The sequence below is a fragment of the Porites lutea genome, chromosome 7 (assembly GCF_958299795.1).
Source record: "Porites lutea chromosome 7, jaPorLute2.1, whole genome shotgun sequence".
Taxonomy (NCBI): Eukaryota; Metazoa; Cnidaria; class Anthozoa; order Scleractinia; family Poritidae; genus Porites; species Porites lutea.
Genome location: NC_133207.1, coordinates 24,617,644 through 24,639,453, shown reverse-complemented (window position 1 = coordinate 24,639,453; position 21,810 = coordinate 24,617,644). Strand labels below are relative to the sequence as shown.

Below are 21,810 nucleotides of genomic sequence, written 5' to 3'. Positions count from 1 at the left end.
CAAGATATAATCAGATGGTAAAAGATGTATATTAACAGGACTATCAAATGTCTAAAAAGGCTACAAAAACGAAGTATCAATGATAATTGAAGACCATTGGTGTTCATAAGACAAGATCGTGTGCTTGTAAATTTTAGTACTTGCTTCTTTACAAGCTAGTGATTCTGGAACTTTTTTTTTTACTTTTCTAAAAAAATTGGTCGGTCGGGCGATGGGAAACGAAACATTTTACGGTGATGAACTAAGGGAGCACTGATCATGGCAGAAAACTGAACCATTATTTTAGAACTCAATTGCCAAATGCGAGGACAAGTTTCAGAAACTAGCGTAGCATTGCCCGGCTGCTAAATCCCGGCTATTAACGCAATATCATGAGTCCTTTTTTCATTGTTTCTCTAACCAATCCCATGAGGTCTTACGAAAGCCAAGTCCTTCAAGGCTCGAGGTCAGTCACGCGTTCCTCTTTGCGAAACACATTTCTTTAGTCTTGACTATTTCTAACATGTTTCCTTGTAACAACAGTACAAAACTTAAAACAGAGAGTGCAGTATTAGAATTTCTTTCGAGCAAAGTCAACTGTCTGTCAAAGAAAGAAAATCGCTGAGAACACACTTTCCTATTCCGTGTGGGAATTTGTGACGTGTCATTGCTATATATAATTTATGATAAAATTCTTGTAAAACTGCAACGTGCCCTAGATCGTGTAGGTAAAATTACGTCTTCTAATACGCGAAACAGCTTATAAATTTCACATAATTTTAATTCAATATGTATCATTGTTGTTGTTTTCCTGTGTATCTGTTGTATATGTTGTAGTTAATTTTTTTATCTCAGTCAATTTTCATTAGCATATACATTGCTACAAAGATGACGTATTTCCATTCCAAAAATAACTCCACCTGGCATGGAGCATATATAAATCTCAAGGCGCTCGGTTACGAAACCATGCAGTTACTTTACGATCGAAAGGCCAAGCATAAAAAACATCTCCTTTTGTGCTGTTCAGATTCATCCCACGAGAAGTAATAAACATGGATAGAAGATTTGGTCTACTACAAAAAGAAAACGGTTCACGGATCCCTTTGGAAAGCATCAACATTCATGTTGATGTTCAAGGTTTTACCGCTCACGTCGTGGCCTCGATGAAATACTCGAACAAGGAAGAAAATCCTATCGAAGCAATTTACATCTTTCCGCTAGATGAACAAGCTGCTGTTTGCGGATTTCAAGCGACAATCGATGGTCGAACGATCGTTGCAGAAGTTCAAGAGAAAGAAGAGGCCCGGGACACCTACGACGATGCCATTAGTAGCGGGCAAAGTGCATTTCTCCTGGAAGAGAGCGATGAGGGTTCGGATATTTTTCAGATAAGCGTTGGAAATTTACCGCCAAAGAAGGAAGCTCTTGTGGAACTCCGCTTTGTCACAGAGCTCTCTGTGGAAGCTGAAGGTCGAGTTGTGTTTGTGCTGCCGACCGTTCTCAACCCGAGGTATTCTCCGGCGGACAGCGCTGCAAGTCTCAGCACTCAAATTCCTCGAGCTGCTTCCGTCGATTCACCTTACTCGTTCGAGTTTGCCATGAAAGTGAAAGCTACCTCGGCCATCAGTGAGATAACTTCCCCGTCAAATACGCTGCGCGTCGAGATTGACGAGAATGACAACACTCAAGCCAAAGTGGGCCTGGCAGAATCGCACAAGTTCGATAAAGATGTTGTGGTTCATGTTCTGACACGGGAGCCGTTCAAGCCAGAGGCGATCGTTGAAAACGGGATCAAAATTGAGGGAAAAGAAGACGGAGAGGGCTTCATGTCGAATCCTGTCGTAATGCTGAACTTCTTCCCTGAATTTAAAAGCTCTGAGTCGTCAGAAAAAGGTGAATTTATCTTTGTGGTTGATCGCAGCGGAAGCATGGGTGGTAGTCGAATGGACAGCGCCAAAGAGACACTACTGTTGTTTCTGAAAAGCTTGCCAGATGGTTGCTATTTCAATGTCGTAGGCTTTGGAAGTAGCTATAAGACTCTCTTCAAAAAGAGTGAACTCTACAACGATGCAAACCTGAAGAAAGCCACTGATTTGGCTAAATCCATGCAAGCAGATCTTGGTGGTACAGAAATTCTCTCACCTTTGCAGTGGGTGTTTTCCCAGGAGCATGTGAAAGGCCATCCAAGGCAACTTTTCCTGTTGACTGATGGTGAGGTTGGGAACACTGCCCAAGTTATTAATATTGTGCAGAAGAATTCCAGTAACACAAGGTACAATTTACTTCTTTTATTTCTCCGAAGTACAATGTTTAGTATATAGCGGTATGTTTGGTTCATTAAATTAAGGGGGCGTGGTGGGGGGTTTGTCTGTGGATAAATAATCTTTAAAATGTACCCATAACATGTCCAGCTTTGGTTATCCTGTGGTTAGGAAGTCACTGGCAGACCCTTCCATTTCATCACACTATCTAATAGGTAGTGCTGTTTGATCTAGGTTTAGAACTAGTCAGTTTGGGGAAGCATGTCTGCACTGCACAAAGATATTTAAACTGTTAGCACAGTAAATTGAAATTTTAACAAAGTAGTTGTGCTATGCCCTTTTAAGTTACAGAAGTGATATTGATTAGAGAATGACGTACATGGTAATTACAAGGAAATGATATTGTAAACACCTGAATAATGCTTACAGTTGACTCTTTCTAAGATAGACGCCTTTTGGAACCCACACTTAGTGTCTGTCTTAGAGAGATGTCTGTCCTGTAGACAGTTGAATAAAGGAAGTACATGTAAAGAAGATGTAAGGACCAGCTCTACATGTAGATGTCCGTTTTACTTAGGTGTCCATCTTATAGAGATCTCTGTTGAAGGAGAGTCAAGTATACTTATCATCACTGAAGCATATGATTATGGGCAAGTTACAAACATGAACAACGTCAACAGTAACATTTGCCCTTATACTGCATTACCACTAACCACTACCACTAACCACTAACCACTAACTCCAAATTGGAAATAACACTGAAATGCAGTTGAAGACGTGGTAGAACTCAGGACGTCCAATATAACTCAGCAAAGTTAGAGTCAATACAATACAAAAATAAATGTTACGAATTAACAACTCAGAATACATTTTCATGGAAATCTTACAGTATTGACTGATCTAGTAAATGTACATGTATATTTCATGACCTAGACGTACCTAAATGTACTTTAATAGTTATAGCAAAACTATGAACTATTTACATACCCTATAATTGTATGCATAAAAATTATTGACATTCCCTGCAAGTTTATTAGAATAATTTTTAAACTATGAATTATGAAGTTTTGAATTGTATTCTGGTAAACCTTAATCTTGTAGTGGTTGTCCATTATAACTTTTTAATCTGAATGATGCATGTTAGTCACTGGGTCAACAACAATGAACAAAATGATGTAATAACTCCCTTATCGAAATTCTCTTTACAACTAAACTGGTCAGGCCAGCCAGTTTTGGCTAATTTTAAGCACCCCTCAAATAGATTCAGGGCTTCACTGTACTTGGTTATCACCCTAAGAGATTATAATGCAAGATGCATGTTGCATGTGCGTGTCATTAAAAAACAATCTGCTTTCAAAAATTTAGAGGGTTTCTATGTACTTTGACATATGATTTCAGTTATGACCAATATAGCCATCATTTTGCACAAAATAATTTTATTTTACTCAAAAATTGTGGCCTATACACTCATGACTGATTTAAGGATTGTTTATTCTATTTGTTTCAGGTGCTTTACTTTTGGTATAGGATCTGGAGTATCAACAGCCCTCATCAAGGGTGTGGCCAGAGCTGGAAAGGGTACGGCAGAATTTGTTACCAGTCAGGAGGATCGTCTGCAGGTTAAGGTATGAAAATTCTGAATTAATGAGTACACGACCTACAAAAAAATTGACCGTTGATTCATATATTGCATACAACTTTTTTGCTAACAGCATGGTTAAACCTCCACTAACAGTTACCTCTCTAAATCGGCCAGCTCTGCTAATTAGCCACTGTCTTGTCCGTTGATCATTGCATTTGCTACATTGACAGATTATTTCATTGCCCTGGATACATGCATGTGGAGAGATTTAACTGCAATGCAAGAATAATGTTTCCTACATTTTGTACTTATGTATTGTGTGCCTTTTACCATTCATAAAAACTGTGGGTTAAATGAAATAATGTGTCCACATCTATTCTACTGCCTGGAATTTTCCTGGTTATAGTCTTGCTTGCTTTAGCAGCGAGACTCTTAAATTGCAGGCATTTCTTTTTGTGTGTCATGTGTGTGTTTGTGTGTTCAAAATGGGATTGTGGTCCTCAGGCATTCTTAGCAGATACCATGGAAACTGGGGATATAACGAAAGCCATGCACAGAATAGAAAGCTGCGAAAGATGTCAAAATTTTCCGGAACAGGTTGGTCCACGAATTCTATCACTTGAAAAAGTTGATTACTCTGGAACAAATGATTACTTCAGTGGTCGAAAAAAAAGAACAATTTTAATGTGCAAAACTTTGATGGTCAGGCCAACTGGTCGGGTGTTTGAAACTTTCATTGTTTGCAAATTAGTTTTGTGATGAGCATGAGGTTTATTTTCGGCAATGTCGGATGATTGAAATGATGTGCCATGTTCATTGCATTAATTCCTTGATTTTTGTGTATTTACACACGCGGTTCTAATCAATTCAGAAATAAAGTAGAAAACTCCACTGTCGATAAAGTTGGAAGTGAAAAACTTTTAGCGAGGAAATCTGTTTCACGTAGAATAATCGTCTCAGGCTAGACTGCAAGCAGTCTCTCATTACTCTATTGAGCCACAGTAGGTTGAGAGCATAATTTTAATTTTTTGCTTGCCGCACATGGCTCTGAGGAAAGAAGGATGACTGCATGCATGCTCTCGGTCTAGTCGCCTGCTCATTTCTAATCTTGTCCCCAAGCAAGCAAGACTCAATGCTATTAAGACCATTCTTGTTAAAGGTACAGCTATACCCTTCCAGTAAATGGTAGAATACTGCCTAATTTTCTGGAACATGCATGTGCCCCAAGACTTCATAGTAGTACATACATGTCCTCCCTTAGCAAGCCTGCAATGTTCACTGACCACACATGCAGAGAACTTTTTTTATTTACAAGAACTAGCAAACAGCTTGAAACAAGATCTGTGTGGTTTTTGAATGCACTTTTTGTCAGTCATGTCTGGTCAACTTAATCATCTATTTGTAACTATCTTTTTTTATCTCTATTTTCTTTCACTTCCTGCTCAGCAGTCATTGTTGGACATGATCTTTAATGTATCAGTTCTTTATAATTTGACCTTATGCTACCTTGTGCAAATTGTTGCAGATGACTGCACAGGCACTGGCTGCCCATATTAATATATAACCTCAAAGTTCATGCATGGAATGTTTTAATTGTCCTTCTGGTTTTGCACAACTAGTGCTCCAAACATTCTGATGAGCTCATTGATCATGCAATCTACATGTAAAGGCAAAAAAGCCAAGAAATCTATTCTTAGAACAGGGGCAAAATGTAGGCGTAATAAATTAGATGGTTGACTCTAGCAATGACATGCAATTTTAATAAATACATGTAATTAGTGCAATAATGAATCTCATATAATACATGATAAACCAAAGCTAAAATGCTGCATTTTAATTAAATCACACACTTAAAAGTCACATGGACATAACCACTGTTATGTGATTATTTAGTTGCCCAAAGTCTACAGCTGTACATGTATGAGATAGATAGATAGATGGATAGTTTATGAAATAAGTACTTTTGCAGCCCAAAGGCTGAATTGCATATTTACAACTAATGTTGTGTATATAATACAAAAATTAAAAATTTATCTTAATCTGTGATAGAAACTTGTTATGTAGAAGATAAAGTTAAAAGGATATAAAAGGAAATAGATAAAACACCCGTAAAACCTAATATTATTTTCAGATGACTGAATCAATACGTCTGTGATGTGCTATGAAACAAAGACTCATCATCATCATCATTGTCGTTATCATCATCACCATCACCATCGATGTCATCATCGTCACCATGACGCTATCACCGTTATTGTCTTTAATGTCATTATTATTGGAAATGAGACAATAATAACTCGTACAGTCAGAAGTGTGAAAGTCCTTTACAGGATTCAAATCTACTCACAAAGCCCACATTAATTTTACGGGTGTAAAATTAATGCACTTTAAGTGAATGTTAAGTAACATTTAAATGAATAATTATAATGTAAAATGGAGGATTTTGACAGCATTGGTCATATCACAATCTCCTCCTTCATTGGTCTGCTGTGGTACCACTTGGTACTAGAAGAATTACTGAAATAATTTTATTATCATGTGGAGAGGAAAACGGACTTCTAGGCGTGACAAAAAAAGAAAAAAAAAGGTGGAGGCTATGGTACATGTAATTTTAGGTTCTGGTTTTCTGGTTTGCTTGCTTGGCCTGATAGCCCTTGTGATTGGTCATAACACTGAACATTCCGGAAATTTTTCAATTGTTCATGGTGTTCTGAGTTTAGACAAATAAGATAAATTTTCCCCTTAGTGATTTTTTCTGGTGCAGTTAACCCCCAAAGCTTTGATATGTCTCAGGCGCCGTCATCATGATCTAGTGAGTCTTGAACAGTACTTCAAAGTGTACACCTTGTCATGAGTAAGGTGTAAACTTTCAACTTTTAACTCAAACAGGTTATCAAGACATTAAAACGAGCTCTTCAACCAGTTATCTCAGGTGTGAGCGTGGCCTGGGACTTAGCAGAAGGCTGGACTGTGCAGCAGGTCCCTTCGTCTCTTCCCCCGCTCTTCAGTGGTGACAGACTGGTGGTGTATGGTCTTCTGAAGCCTTCAGAAAATGCCAAACACGGAATGAATAAAGTACGATTAACAGGCACTTTAGGCAACGAAGAGAAAATGGAGCATTTCATCAGCTTTTCAACACCACCTGTCAGAAATACCTATTTCATGGATTCTAAGACTAACTCTAGTGTCTTACTTCATTGCTTAGCAGCCAAGACCTTTATTAACGTGAAACAAGACGACATAAGTGGCATGTGGAAAATCCAACGTGAAAAGTCCTCCATAATCAGCGTCAGTAAATCAACCAACGTGGTGTCAAAGTTCACCTCATTTGTGGCCGTCGATGAAGAAAGCCATCAGATCGTATCAGGACCATTACGAAAGCAGGTCGTCCCCTCATTTGCTTCGCAAGTCATGGGATTCTCACAACAGTGCTTTAAGACATTAGGTGTAGTGCATTCAGCTTGTGATTCCCAGCTGTTTGGTCAGCCGCAATTACAAGCAATGGGTGGTTCTGGATTGTCGTACAAAGGTTCTTCTACCCTTCTTGGAGCTAAATGCTTGAAATCGTCTGCCGGAGGGGCAAGGTTCAAGTCACAATCATCGACCTTTTTTGGAGGGGCACCCCCACCCCCACCCCCACTTGCTGCAGCAGCATATGGGGGTGGACATCCAGGCGCCCCTCCCCCTCAGCACGCCGCCCTGCCGCCACTATTATCCAAGAAGGCAGCCTCACCTTCCAGCTTGTCAAAGAAAGAAGCTTCGGGTGTCATGTCAGTAATATCATTACAGAAAGCCTCAGGAGCCTGGGACCTTACAGATCAACTGGTCTCCCTGTGTGAAAAAAGCCGAGATTCTTTGATCACAGGATGTCCAGCAGCGATTGCAGTTGGGACGTCAGAAGGGAAGCTGTTATGGGCCACTGCTCTGGCTCTGGCGCTGTTGATGGGCAAGTTTGGGGATAGAAGGAATGAATGGGAGATGATCGCCGAAAAAGGCAAAAAGTGGATAAGGAAAACTCTTCCAGCCAATGTGAAAGACGATGAAGTGCTAAAATTTGCAGCTGCTGCGATTGGAGTGCAGATATATTAACTGTAGACTATTAACAACAAATAAATAATGGCGGCCGAGAACAAGAACGTCATTAAAACAATATGAACAACAGTAAACCTTGACATTTAACTTATTATCTGTAGTAAATAGTTTTATAACCTTAACATTATCAAGAACGTGTCGTGTTCGACTTGATGTTATAAACAAGTTTGATCTGATCTCGATACGTCTCGACAGTATTTTCCTTGCGTGGCCACCAGTAAGTTAATTTAAGTGGAAGAAAATTCATAAGTAATTTACGTTCAAAGAGTGTTTGTTTATCTGGTAACAAAATACGGCCAAGTTTTCAGTTCTAATTTCTCGGTACAAATAATCAAGCACCCGACAATTATTGGAATAAAGAACGGGTGTAAAGAAAAGACTGTTAAACGGTTCATTAAAATAGACGTTCGTGATTTATTAATTCTAAACCACCCGGCTTTTCCTTGTGATTTAAACATGATGAAACACTCCTACTTGGTTGGTTAACTATCCAGGGGGAGGGGGGGGGGGGGTTGAGGGCGGGAGAATCCCATTTGAAAGTGACGGGGATGCTCGTTGTTTCGCGTGAAGTTGTAGATTACAGTTTTTGGTCTCATTGTTTAGGGAGGAAGTCGATTATTTTAACCCCATACAGTTATCGCTTAGGGTATAAAGTTGTAATCGAGCGGTAACGTGTACACAAGTATACAATAACTGTGATTTATGCGCAACAGAAGAATCGAAAATTCAACCACTGAACATGGAAATTGTCTGATAATTCATTAAATTAAATAAATAAAAACGGAGGAAATGGTTTTCTTTGTGTATAAATGTTTAAAGGTGCTGCCAGCTGCCCGATATAAGTTTGCTGTCTGGACCTATACGAGTACGCGTATTTCGTAATAACTGGACGCGAGTTTGCTTCAGTCAAATGTCTGTGAGCTTTGCCGGGGATTTAACTGCTCCCCTTACTGATCTGGTTGTCCGTAAACACCAGGTGTCCGCAACGCAGCGAGAGTCGAGTGTACTTTCAATTGTTATTATTATCAATCCTTGCCATAGTTCTTTGTAAATAGGACGGTTTTACGATAATAATATGGTCAACTAATAATAACCTTTATTTATTACCTTTGGCGATAAGAATTACGGTAATATTACAATAGAAATTCAAAACACTACATATTATATATACATATCAAATTAAGTTAAGATTAGCACCTCTAGGAATAAATGATTGTTTGTGCCTAACAGTGCCTGATACAGGTATTCTGAGGTGCGCTGGGTTAGTCTTACAAGATCTTAGATTATGGCCATGATCCACTGGCTTTTCTAAAAAACGTTTACAAGGATGTGCTTCAGATTCTAGGATACGTTGAAATTCTTTCCTCGTCAAATTCTGACGCCTAGTTACAAGTGACTCAACAGTATCCCTAGGGAGACCAATGACATTTAGACATCTATTCTGCACTCTCTGTAGATCTTCTTCGAGGTAAATGGGCAGCCCTCCCCAGACAGGCGAGGCATATTCTAAAACAGGTCTAATCTTAGTGATGTAAGTTGTAAGACCAATGTCCCTGGGGAGATGGGCTGTTCTACAGACCCTAAGATAGTGGATCCGTTTACACGCTTTGCTGACAATACTTGAGACATGTGTTTAGTAGTTAAAATTATATGTTTCGGCGCTTGCAGAATAGTGAATAGTGCCTACATGTTGATTTCAGATTATCAAAACATTAAAGCGAGCTCTTCAACCAGTTATCTCAGATGTGAGTGTGGCCTGGGACCTAACAGAAGGCTGGACTGTGCAGCAAATCCCTTCATCTCTTCCCCCGCTCTTCAGTGGTGACAGACTTGTGGTGTATGGTCTTCTGAAGCCTTCAGAAAATGCCAAACAGGGAATGAATAAAGTACGATTACAAGGCACGTTTGGAAATAATGAAAAAGTAGAACATTTGATCACCTTTAATACTTCCCTCCTGCCGAAGGGTTGTGTGAGGGATAAAGTAACAAATGTAAGTGTCTTTCTACATCGCCTAGCAGCTAAGACTTTAATCCAGGAAAAGCAGGATGATCTGAATGAAGCGTACAACCGCGGTGTAGAAAATGAGGAGCACAAAACGTTATTAATTAGCCTCAGTAAGTCAGCAAATGTGGTGTCAAAGCTCACGTCGTTTGTGGCTGTTGATTCAGAGAGCCATCAGTCAGTATCGGGACCACTTCAGCGACAAGTTGTTCCGTCGTTTAATGTGGCCTACAATCACTCTGCAAGGAAATGCAAGAAAAAGAGTATGTTTGGATTTGGGCTTACGGCCATCGGGAGAGCAAGCAGACCAGCCTCTGCACAAGAACAGAAGCGTGTGAAGAAGGCTAAAGGCTCCAAGTTTTCAAATCCGATTAGACAAAAGAAAAAATCTTTTGGTGGGCGACTCTCTAAGGCTGCTTGTGCTTTTGTAGACGCTGAGCGCGATGAAGTAACCAAACATAAACAAGAACAAGCAGAAGACGCCCCAGCCTTGTTGTCAGTGATATCGTTACAGAAAGCCTCAGGGGCCTGGGACCTCACAGACCAGCTGGTCTCCCTGTGTGGAAAAAGCCGAGATTCTTTGATCACAGGATGTTCAGCAGCAATTGCAGTTGACAAGTCTGAAGGGAATCTGTTATGGGCCACTGCTCTGGCTCTGGTGCTGTTGATGGGCAAGTTTGGGGATAAGAAGGATGAATGGGAGATGGTCGCTGACAAAGGCAAAAAGTGGATGAAAAAAAATCTACCAGTCAATGTGAAATACGATGAAATGCTAAACTTTGCTGCTGCTGCAGTTGGAGTTCAGATTTAATAACTTTTGACTGCCAAAACAAAATTTAAATGAAGGCCAGGAACGAGGACGTCATTAAAACAATATGATCATCTTTAAAACATTTTATTTCAAATATCATGTAGTACATGACTTTAAGATATTCATTCGGTACTTTTTCTGAAAGGACCTATTTACTTGGAAGTGGGGGACCCCAGGTAGTTGAGGTAACCTGCTTGTCCATATAATCTTTCATTTTAATTTGATCACGTTTACATGACAAGTGGGGTGACCCTTCGCGACTTACCTCACGTACGTGGGGTCCCCCACCTCCATGCAAACAGCCCCTAAAGAAGTTCAATCCCCAAAGGTCAATATACACATTTTGTTTTTTTATTTACTTAGTTTATTTGATACTTTTGCAGTCCAAAAGCTGCATTGTCAATTCACAACTCATATTATTTACATAAAACCAAAACTGAGAAAACTATTATAATCTGTTCTATAAACTTGTAAAAGATAAAGCTGAAAAGATAAAAACGAATACTAATATACACAAAACACCTTTAAAACCTTATTACTCAGAAGTTGATAAAACGTTTTTTAAACAGGAGGACATAATGAACGTTTTTCAAAAACGATTAGTACGCCACTTGGGAACTGCTAAGCGCCCATATTCCCTTGAGGAATACGAATTATGGCTGATGGCAGGCAACAACTTGCTTAGGCTGTGCTCTTTGTCGGTAATAGTCAAGGTTAAAGTACTGTTGCAGATACCTTTATTGTATAAAATAATAGTTGGTATAGTTAGTATGCCTGTTACATCTAGTGCCTCCTTGTAATCTAAACCGGCGCAAATAATTGATAACGCTCTTCCTTCGACACGCTCTAGGTCACCCTGGAAGTACGAAGGCAGTGCGCAATGGAAAACGGGTACTTCATAAGTTAAGTTAGATCTTATGCATGTTGTATAAAAAATCTAGACCTTTGTAAGGAAGATTTGCGCCTTTTAACTGCTCAACAAAATACAACCGTTTTGAAGCCTTCCTAACTATATTAGTGATGTGTTCATTCCATGATAAGTTACTGGTTACTGTTAACACCAAGCAGTTTCGCTCTTTGGACAACTTCTACCTCTTGTCTATTCACTGATCATGAGATGGGCTGAAACTCCGGCTGATTTTTCCCAAACGAGATTCTTAGTTCCTTGCACTTGTCACTATTTAGCTTTACTCTGTTGTCAGAGGACCACTGAGCTACGCGACCAGCTAACTGCTGTGCGTTGCTTTCGCAACCTTTAGCAACAACTTCTGAAGTCGTCGTATCATCTACATATTTCCATAGCTGGGCATTTAAGGTAACACTAAGATTTAAATCATTTATTAGGACAAGGAAAAGCTTTGTCCCCTGAGGCACACCTGACGGGACTTATCCCCGGTCAGAAAGATATCCATCAGCAATTTTAATTCGCTGTGCACGGTCTGTCAAAAAATCAACGATCCAATAAATTATACTAGTTGGTAAATCTTGCGTACAAAGCTTGTTTAACCCTTTAAGCCCCGTACAAATTCCTCCAACTGATCTCCATACATTTCCTTTAAGAATTAGTTGGGAGAATTTGATAAAAGATCAATGCATTTTCTCTTTGGTGATCATTTTATTAATTCTCGCAACCTTTTCTCTTGGTTATGTATTGGTGTTGTTAGGAGAAAATTCATGTTGGTCACAATTGGGCCGGGAGGGGTACTCCTTTACAAGAGGCTAATGGGGATGTGCCGCTGGATGGGGTCGCATTTTCACGACTGGAGTGACTATAATGGGGTGGCATTTTCAATAGAGTTACTAGAATGGGGTCGCAAATTTTCGGATTTTGGGGGTAAGTAGGGATTCAAAATGGGAAGATGCTCGGTTAAAAAAAATCAGAAAGTTGTTGTTTATTAAATTTAACAATAAGCTCGCATTGATTGCATTACATTCCGCCACTTGAAACCACATTGATAACGTAGATGCATAAATAAAAAGTGACTAAGTTGGGATCGCGAAAATTACATTTTCCAAAAAGTGACTAAGATGGGGTCTAAAATTGGCCAAAAAATAGACTATGATGGGGTAGGGGCTCTGAGAGGCTAGCGGCACAGCAAACATTAACCCAAGTACCACCTCCCCCCCCCCCACCCCCCGGGCTATTGGGACTCAAAGGGTTAAAAGAATTTTATGTTCGATTAAGTCAAATGGTTTTGCGGTAATCAATTAGTATAGTTCTCAAGGTACCACCGTTGCCATCCGTTTCCTTTGCCCAGCAATGATTTATATGTAAATAAAGCTTGCGTAGTCGATTACTTCGGAACTGCGCCCTACTGTTGAGACTCGAGAACTTTGAGAACCGCAGGTTTGACATAGTCGGTCACAACACAGTCCTGCCGGCGACTTTAGACAAGCAAGGTGTCGGAGAGATGGGCCTTAGATCTCTTTTAAGGTCCTTCACTGTTTTTTTCGATAGTGGTGATACATGAGCCAGCTTCCATGCGGGAAAGCCGCTGTTCCTGAAGGGAGGTGTTGTTAATCCTGCTTATTGGAAAACCAGGAATTTCAGCGCATTCCTTCAGCATCAAGTTCGGGATCTCATCAGAACCACATGCTTTAGTTGGATTAAGCTTCGCCAATAACTTATAAATACGCAAGTCAGACACTTCAGTGAGTTTCATTGAATCCTCGTCCCCCGATAGTTGAGCCAGCGGTTGGGGTAGACGATACTCCTAAGATTTCTAAATCTGTCGGGTTACTTTATAAAGCTAAATACTATTTGCCCTCAAAATCTCTTCTTACACTATATTATGCGTTTATTTGTGGCAAAATAATAAAATAAATTATATAAAATAAGGGCTCAAGGAAGGCCTCGTTAATCGCATTAGCTAGCTCCTCCGCTTAAAGATTTTCAACGCCTTCTACCTGTATTTGGCTGGTCACGTTCTCCAAGAAGCTTTGCGCTCCACACAGCCGCTGGACTGCTTTCCACCACACCTTCAGGTTTTCCTCTTGCGTATGTTCAACTTTAGACTTTAAAAATTTAGCTTTATATCCCTTTCGTTCGCGGTTTACAACGTTTCTGTAAAACTTGTACGGCGGTGACCCAGCGTCGTTCTTGTGAAAAGCCTTTTCCCTTTTCAGAATCAGTGATTTCAAATGTTGGGTCAGGGGCATCAGATGTGTTTGCTCGAACACTTCTAGTTGGCATCAGTAGGTCGAGACCTGTGCGTAGAACCGAGTGGAAAACGTTAAAGGTATCCTCGCAGTTTTCAATGTGGGAAAACGGGATGTACCAGTTCACAACGCCGAGATACCTGCCAAATTCAGTTCTACGACTCACCAGCCTATCGTTCTTTAGTAAAATTTTTGTAGAACAGGGGCTGTTGTCCTCCACCTTTGGCCCGGCTGTAACAATATTGTCATCTGAGACACGAAAGGGCGGAAATAAACGTGGTTCGTCATAGTAAATATGCAGATTAGCAAGAGCCAAGTCAAGGATTGCCGCATTTCTTCTGTTTGGTTTCTTCACGATTTGTTGAAGTCGAAAGTGTTTCGTGATCGACCTGACGTCCAGACGATTGAAGTCATCCGCCACAATAAGGACACTATAAGGGTATCTTGACTCAGCCACTGGGAGGGATTGAAATAAATGATCAAGCATAGAATAATTTCTTTTCCCTGTCCAGTGAGGGTGGTAGACTACTGCAACAATTAGGGAAGAGAAACCCTTTGGCAGTCGGTTCGATTACAACTGCACCCACTGCAGGTTCTCGTAGTCGTTGCTACACGAACGTTCATCAAGTTGTTGATATCTAAAATTGCCATCTCTGATATAGAGGCACAACGTCTGCGTGGGAGGCTACTGTGTAGCAGACCAGAGAGGAGGACTTTCATAGGCGGGCTTAGAGGTTTACGTTGCAGGTTTTGGTCTCATTTTGGGTCTTCAGGTACTGATGGGGTTGTCCATAAAAGCAAAGTGTCCGCAACGAAGCGAGAGTCGACTGTAGCTTAAAGATGGGTTTCGATGGTTAGATTATCAATCCCAACCATTTTTCTTCGTAAAGAAGACGATAGTTAAAATAATGTTTGAATTATTAGTTTGTAAAAAGGTTGACATCAGTGCATGGAAACAAGTAAATGGCACTTACATGTTGATTTCAGGTTATCAAGACACTGAAACGAGCTCTTCAACCAGTTATCTCAGATGTGAGCGTAGCCTGGGACCTAACAGAAGGCTGGACTGTGCAGCAAATCCCTTCATCTCTTCCTCCGCTCTTCAGTGGTGACAGACTTGTGGTGTATGGCCTTCTGAAGCCTTCAGAAAATGCAAAGCAAGGAATGAATAAAGTACGATTACAAGGCATGTTTGGAAATAATGAGAAAGTTGAACATTTGATCAGCTTTCCTACTTCTCTCCTGCCGACGACTTGTGTGACAGATGATGCAGCAAACGCAAGTGTCTTCCTACATCGCCTGGCAGCTAAAACGTTTATCCAGGTAAAGCAGGATGTCCTGAATGAAGGGTATAACGGCGGCGTGGAAGATGGAGGCCACAAAACATTGTTAATCAGCGTTAGTAAGTCAGCAAATGTGGTGTCAAAGTTTACGTCGTTTGTGGCTGTTGATAAAGAGAGCCATCAGCCGGTATCTGGACCCCTTCAGCGACAATTTGTTCCTTCCTTTGGTTTGGTCTGTGATTGTTACGAATCATCTGACGACGGTTCGGATGTCGACCTTTGCTTGGCAACGAAAGGCAAAACGTATAATAGTACTGTGTGGTGTGAAATTCCGCGGGAAAGTTCCGTCAGCGGAGCAAGTAGACCAGTCCCTACTGAAAAACAGACGAGTTTGAAGCAGTCTATAGGCTCCTTTTTCTCGAAACTGTTTAGTGGGGCATCGTTGTCGCGACCAAAGGGAAAAGATCAAGGGCAATCCTCTTATGCTGCTTGTGCCTTGGAAGAGGCGGAACGCGATAACATAACCAAACAAGAAAAAGAACCAGAAGAAGACGCCCCAGCTTTGTTGTCAGTTATATCATTACAGAAAGCCTCAGGAGCCTGGGACCTCACCGACCAGCTGGTCTCCCTGTGTGGAACGAGCAAAGATTCTTTGATCACAGGATGCCCAGCAGCGATTGCAGTTGACTCGTCTGAAGGGAAGCTGTTATGGGCCACTGCTCTGGCTCTGGTGCTGTTGATGGGCAAGTTCGGGAATAAGAAGGATGAATGGGAGATGGTCCAAGAGAAAGGCAAAAAGTGGATGAAGAAAAATCTACCAGCAGCCATTAAATACGACGAAGTGATAACGTTTGCAGCAGCTACAGTTGGAGTCCAGATATCATGAACACCTGAACAGATTATTCAAATAATGAGGACTAGTTGTTCATAAGCTTGCAGACAGACCACTTGCTAGTATTGGTGAATATAACCACAATCATTTTATTAGCGCAACTTTGTGAGGTCATGTTCTTTGTACCGACCGTATTTTAAAGTTGTAATTGTTAAGTAAGTTTTCCGTAATTTAAATTGAGCCTTTTCAAATCTTAGGCTTTTACGACTTTTGCATTTCCTAAGAAAAGACGCTATGTTAGTTGTAAAGTGCGCTGCTCACAGTCCCCTATTTTTCCGTAAGATGGCCGCGATCGAGCTACTACCCTCACGGGCAGCCATCTTGGTTTCAATTGTACTGAGTGCAACTTGACTACCAGTCCCTCGGTACACATGAAACCAAGATGGCCGCCCGTAAAGGCAAGCGCGGTTTGGGCCGAGCGCTGCAGATATATCAATACGTTATACTACACCTTCTATTAGATTCAAACATGTGGTATAGATAAGGTAGAACAGAGCTGAGCGACATTTAGCATAGAATACTGTAAGAACGGAGGCCAGAAAAAACCTGCCGGAAAAGAAAAAAGAAGAAGAAACCAGTAGGGAAAAACTTGGCAGGAAATCTGGGTAGGATCCATGGCACATGCTCAGAAAAGCCTATCCTACGATGGCTACACGGGTCGAAAGTCTCTGCCCACACTTCTGACCATGTATTCCAACAGAGCACGGTAAATTCGAACTAATTATTGGAAAACAAACGAAAAATATCGAAAACAAGTGAAAACCCTCTCGAAACTCGATCTATCACTTAATGAATGAAATATATAATAAATAAATGAATAAGTAAATAAATAATAACGTGGGCTAGACGAGGTGTCGGCCTAGAATGCTTTCCCACGTGATAAGCACTCCTTTCATAGGACTCCATTCTACCCATACGGCACTTCAACGGAAACCGCCCCAGTCCCTACTGCTTCCGTGCCGCAGAAATACTTCATTTCCGGCTAATTCGTATCCACTTAAACACCGGAAATACCATAACCTAAAAGACCTCTTTAGCTTGTACGTTTTATAACGGTCTCAGCTCTCAGGTTAGTTCGAAAGAAACAGTTTTCCATAGTGTTATCACGTGAGGTCTATTAAAAATTTCCTCACTACAATGAAGTCTAAAATTCCGATTGGGCGCTACTTGAACCTGTCCATGTCACGCGACTTGTGATCCCACCAGCTACACAGGTTATCACTCCCCAGGTGGAACCGTTCGTGGTCCTTTTTCAACACAATTCTTTACGGTAGCAAGGCCATTTACGGAGAGCAAAACAAATATATTTCTTTACGTCCCAACAAATCTAATGCAGGTATAGAAGATAATAAAGAGAGGTTTTCGACCTAAACCAAGTCAAGTCCCTTATGTTCACTTGGAGTCCTTATACCGTAAATGATGAGTTTTAGCAAACCGTTACCAGAAAACGTATTGCATTCATGCAATGGAGGGGGCGGGGCTGGGGGAATAGCTGGCGAGGGCAATAATATTCTCTTAATTTCAGATCCCGAGGTAAACAGTTAGTTTTGTTTTCCCGAGACGAAGTCGAGGGAAACATCAGGACTCGAGGGAAAACAAAACTAACTGGTTTCCCGAGGGACCTGACATTAAGTGTTTTGTTATATTCCTCGACTTTCACTTCAACAGCAACAAAAGAATAACCGGAGCTAACCAAAACAGTCGACTCGGTACTTATAACAACACAAATATAATTCTCAAAACCACTGAATGAATGATTTACAAAGTACTTTCCTTATATATTATCTGCATCTATTTCCTCCACTAGCTGCTGTTTCTCTTCTGGGATAACTATAAAAATCGTTGCTTTTTAGCTTGAGGCTTCGTGTTTGTGTTGTTGTGTTCATTCACGAAAAAGAAAACTGGCAGTGTTTTTCCTGCCTTCTGTCAGGCCACTTTCCACCATGCTTTGATCATGTGCTGTAATGTATCCCGAGCGGGATACATTGCGTAATGTATAACGATCGGGATACATTTGATTTTAGTCAAGGCCACGTGACTAAGAATCAACCAATGGCAGTCCCTGTTTAGTCAAGTGAAAGTCTAGGAATATAACAAAGTGTAATATTCTACCATAGGTACAGTCGACTCTCTCTTAACGGACACTGCCTTTCTTTACTCCTTTTATTTGACTCTCTTTAAGACGGACATCATTCTTGGACGGACACTTACTGCCTGTCCCAAAGGTGTCCGTCTTACGGTGATGTTACACGAGACGACTCGCAACAACGACTTTTAGCGCAACACAGCGTTGCAAAATTGTTGCTACATAGTTACATCATTGTTCCAACATAGCAACTCTGCGTTGCGCTAAAAATCGTCGTTGCGAATCGTCCCGTGTAACATCACCTTTAGCGGGAGTTGGCTGTATTCACGACTTGGTAATAAGGTATGGGAAATCGCTCAAGTGTGGGACAAACCCACAGAGAGGCGAACTCTTGGAACGGGCAGGACCAACCCCGACTTACTCGTCGGGTAGAGTTACGAAGGGAAGCACCTATAAACTGTTTTACAGTCCCATTTGCTTAACCCCCAGGTTATCACTTACCCGACTACAAATCGAACTTACGTACTAAATGGCTATAGGAGCACCTTCTTTGCTGTGCTGGTGAGGGGCTGATTGTTGCGTTAGCGACGCACGTAAAACGAAATTGAACTTTTTGCATTCCTTTCCGGTGGTTTTACCCATATTTTTGGGCAAATTGTTTCTATATTAGAATAGTAAGCAATTATGTAAAGTTAGTAGCCTCAAGGCGTATTAAAAGAGAAAACTCCTCTCTTTCGGTTTACGTGCGTCGCTCACAAACGCCTTTGCTCAAGCTCGATTCCTTACCAGCCTTACACCAGACTCAAATTCACGAGCTCTTTCTCAGTAGTGTCAACAGGTTCTTCTAATCGTGCGACTTGCGCTCTAAGGTTGCCGGCGCGGTTCTTATATATAATAGTGCGTTATTAGCCAGCCTTCAGTCTGATGTTTTTTATCTAATTAATTGTTCTTTTATGCGGGTGTTTACTGTATTCAAGTTATTGTTGTAGGATGCAGTTGCGGAGTCCCTGTCACTTTGCATTGGGCTGCCTGTGGCAACACCCCTTCTAGTTTAATTCGTTCTGTTGGTGTTTTTGTTTGTTTGTTTGTTTGTTTTTTCACATGTATAAGTGTCTTGGATGAAATTAATAAGGGGAAAAATATATAACAAAAATCTCTTTTTTAATACACTTACGGCGGGGCAGAAAAAAGGAAATCAAGGGTCAAGTTTCAGTTCGTCAAAAGCTTTGCACGAGACGGTCGAAGTTACCCTCGTGTTGTTCCTTTACTTTCCTTCAGTGAATAAACTGGGCGTGATCCTCTTTACGGTGATGACAAACAAACTGCTGTCTGACTGGCGGCTGCGCATCAAGTACGTCGATGATACCAGTGCTCTCGAAATAATTCCAAGGAACTCCCCTAGCTTACTTAATGTAGTGGCCTCAGACATTCACAATTTTGCCATTGCTCATAATATGAGACTTTATCCAACCAAATGTAAAGAAATGCGTATTAATTTCCTACGTAACTCTAATTGTCTCATTAACCCGATAATAATTGGCGGCAATGTCATCAAGCGTGCCAATACCTATAAGATCTTTGGAGTTATTATAGACAATGACCTGAAGTGAAACTGTCATGTTGATTACATTATTAAGAAAGCTTGTAAGAAGTTATACTCCCTTAGAGTTCTCCGTAGAGCCAGGGTGAGCCAACCCAACATCTTGAGGATATACCTTAGCACAGTCCGGCCGGTTTTAGAGTATGCTGTTCCAGTGTGGCAGAACATCCCTGCTTATCTGTCCGAAGCCATAGAGCGAGTGCAAAAAAGGGCGCTTAACATAATCTACCCCGAGGCAGAGTCATATGCTCATGCCTTACAGTTAGGTAAACTAGATAGGTTAGATGGTAGAAGATTACTCTTGTGCTACAAATATATGGCAAAAATGAAGTCCCCCAGCCACCCTCTGCACCACCTACTTCCCAGCCCACTTCTGGACGCGTCTAACTACACCTTAAGGCAGAAAACACAAAAGTATTATCTTTTCCGGAACATGCAGGTCTGTAGGACAAAGAGAGTGGAGGACTTCTTTACATTTAAATTTTTTAAGTGATTCAATTGTTATTTTCATTGTTATAACTGTAAATTACTATACTCTAGATAATAGTTGCCTTATGATTGTAAAATGTACTCGATAATTCAGTTCTTTTTACTGCAAGAGAGTTCTTATAAACGGCAGCACTGCTCATTCCTTTTTGTATTATTTTTTACCAACTTTAGGTAATCAAGACATTAAAGAGAGCTCTGCAACCAGTTATAACAGATGTCGAGTTGTCATGGAAACTACCGAAAGACTGGAATGGATACCAGATCCCCGCAACCCTTCCTCTGTTGTTTCTAGGAGACAGACTTGTTGTGTATGGTGACCTCAATTGTCGGCAAGGAGGTCTTACCAAAAGTTGTAAAAAGGGCAAAGGAGAATTGACTGCAAAAGCAATCCTGAAAGGCAGACTGGGGAACAAAAAGGCAGCGATACATCACGAGATTCATTTTACTTTCTCTCGTGAAGGGGATGAAGCTGAAGTGAATGGAGGGAGTATTCATCGTCTTGCAGCCAAGCAGCTCATACAAGAAAAACAAGGTGCCTACAACAACGGAAGCCGGACTTGGAGTGACGAGAAAAAAGATGCTTTCAAACACACAGTGATTTTCATTAGCAAAGCAACGAACATAGTTTCCAAATTCACTTCGTTTGTCGCTGTTGACCAAGACAATCATCAGCCGGTGTCAGCACCGTTGAAAAAACGACCTGGGGTTTGGGAGGAAGGAGGTGATTTATATAGTGATTCGGAGGGTAGTTCAGATGACGAGTGTGAAGACGAGGACTGCGAGGTTCTGTGTAACACCCCTGTGGCAAAGTATCACATGGACCAGGATGACTTTTACGAAAACTTCCAAGAAAAGGGAGATTGTGTGGCAAAGCGAAGGGTAGTAGCAGTACACTCCGTACTGGCATTGCAAGATGCTCGCATTGAAAGATGTCAAAAACAATGTCAACTACTGTTAGTGAAGGCCTTACAGAAATTCTCAGGGGCCTGGGACCTCACTGACCAGCTGGTGGCCCTGTGTACAACAAGCCAAGAAGCCTTGATCGCAGGATGCCCAAGAGAGATAGCAGTTGAGACAGCTGAAGGGAAGCTATTATGGACCACTGCACTAGCACTGGTTCTGTTGATGGGCACGTTCTCGGATCAGAAAGATGAATGGGAGATGATCGCCGAGAGAGGCACAAAGTGGATGAAGAAGAACCTACCTAATGCTGTTAACTACGATGATGTGTTAAAATCAGCAGCTGCCGTCATCGGAGTTCATATATAACAATATAAAACGTCTGATTCTCTGCTATCTTTTTAACTTGACATTGAACAAGATGAAATACGCAAACACTTGTTAATCAAGCAAGATACTAAATGAATTGAACGATTTTGCTTCTTTAATCTGCTAATTCCTAGTACTTTTGAGTAATTCTCATAATTCTGTCTATTAGACAGGGGGCGTTTGTTACAGAGGGGCGTCTATTACAAAGCGTAGAGGGGGCGTTTATTAGACAATAGGCGTTTATTTGGAAGTGGGTATTTATTAGGTCATATACGGTATCAAAAAAAAAACCAAGCCTAGATCCC

The 21,810-nt window shown here is 41.0% G+C and overlaps 1 protein-coding gene across 4 annotated transcripts; it reads left to right on the top strand.

Moving 5' to 3' along the window:
* The first annotated feature begins 969 nt into the window (after positions 1–969).
* LOC140943290 (von Willebrand factor A domain-containing protein 5A-like) lies at positions 970–21,774 on the top strand. 4 transcript variants are annotated; one of them, XM_073392370.1, is made up of 3 exons: positions 970–2,251; positions 3,748–3,865; positions 20,408–21,774. In XM_073392370.1, exons 1-3 carry the CDS (start codon positions 1,032–1,034, stop codon positions 21,503–21,505), a joined length of 2,436 nt encoding a protein of 811 aa, XP_073248471.1. In that variant the 5' UTR covers positions 970–1,031; the 3' UTR covers positions 21,506–21,774. The 4 variants fall into 4 exon arrangements, with proteins under 4 accessions (XP_073248471.1, XP_073248469.1, XP_073248470.1 ...); XM_073392368.1 differs by lacking the exon at positions 20,408–21,774 and adding an exon at positions 14,874–16,908; XM_073392369.1 differs by lacking the exon at positions 20,408–21,774 and adding an exon at positions 9,615–12,332.
* The last annotated feature ends 36 nt before the right edge of the window (positions 21,775–21,810 follow it).

Bases quoted from the DNA above. Each gene is read 5' to 3' on its own strand.
- LOC140943290 (XM_073392367.1), top strand. From the start codon at position 1,032: ATGGATAGAAGATTTGGTCTACTACAAAAAGAAAACGGTTCACGGATC. The intron at 2,252-3,747 runs GTACAATTTACT...TATTTGTTTCAG, and splicing joins AAGAATTCCAGTAACACAAG to GTGCTTTACTTTTGGTATAG. The intron at 3,866-6,711 runs GTATGAAAATTC...TAACTCAAACAG, and splicing joins AGGATCGTCTGCAGGTTAAG to GTTATCAAGACATTAAAACG.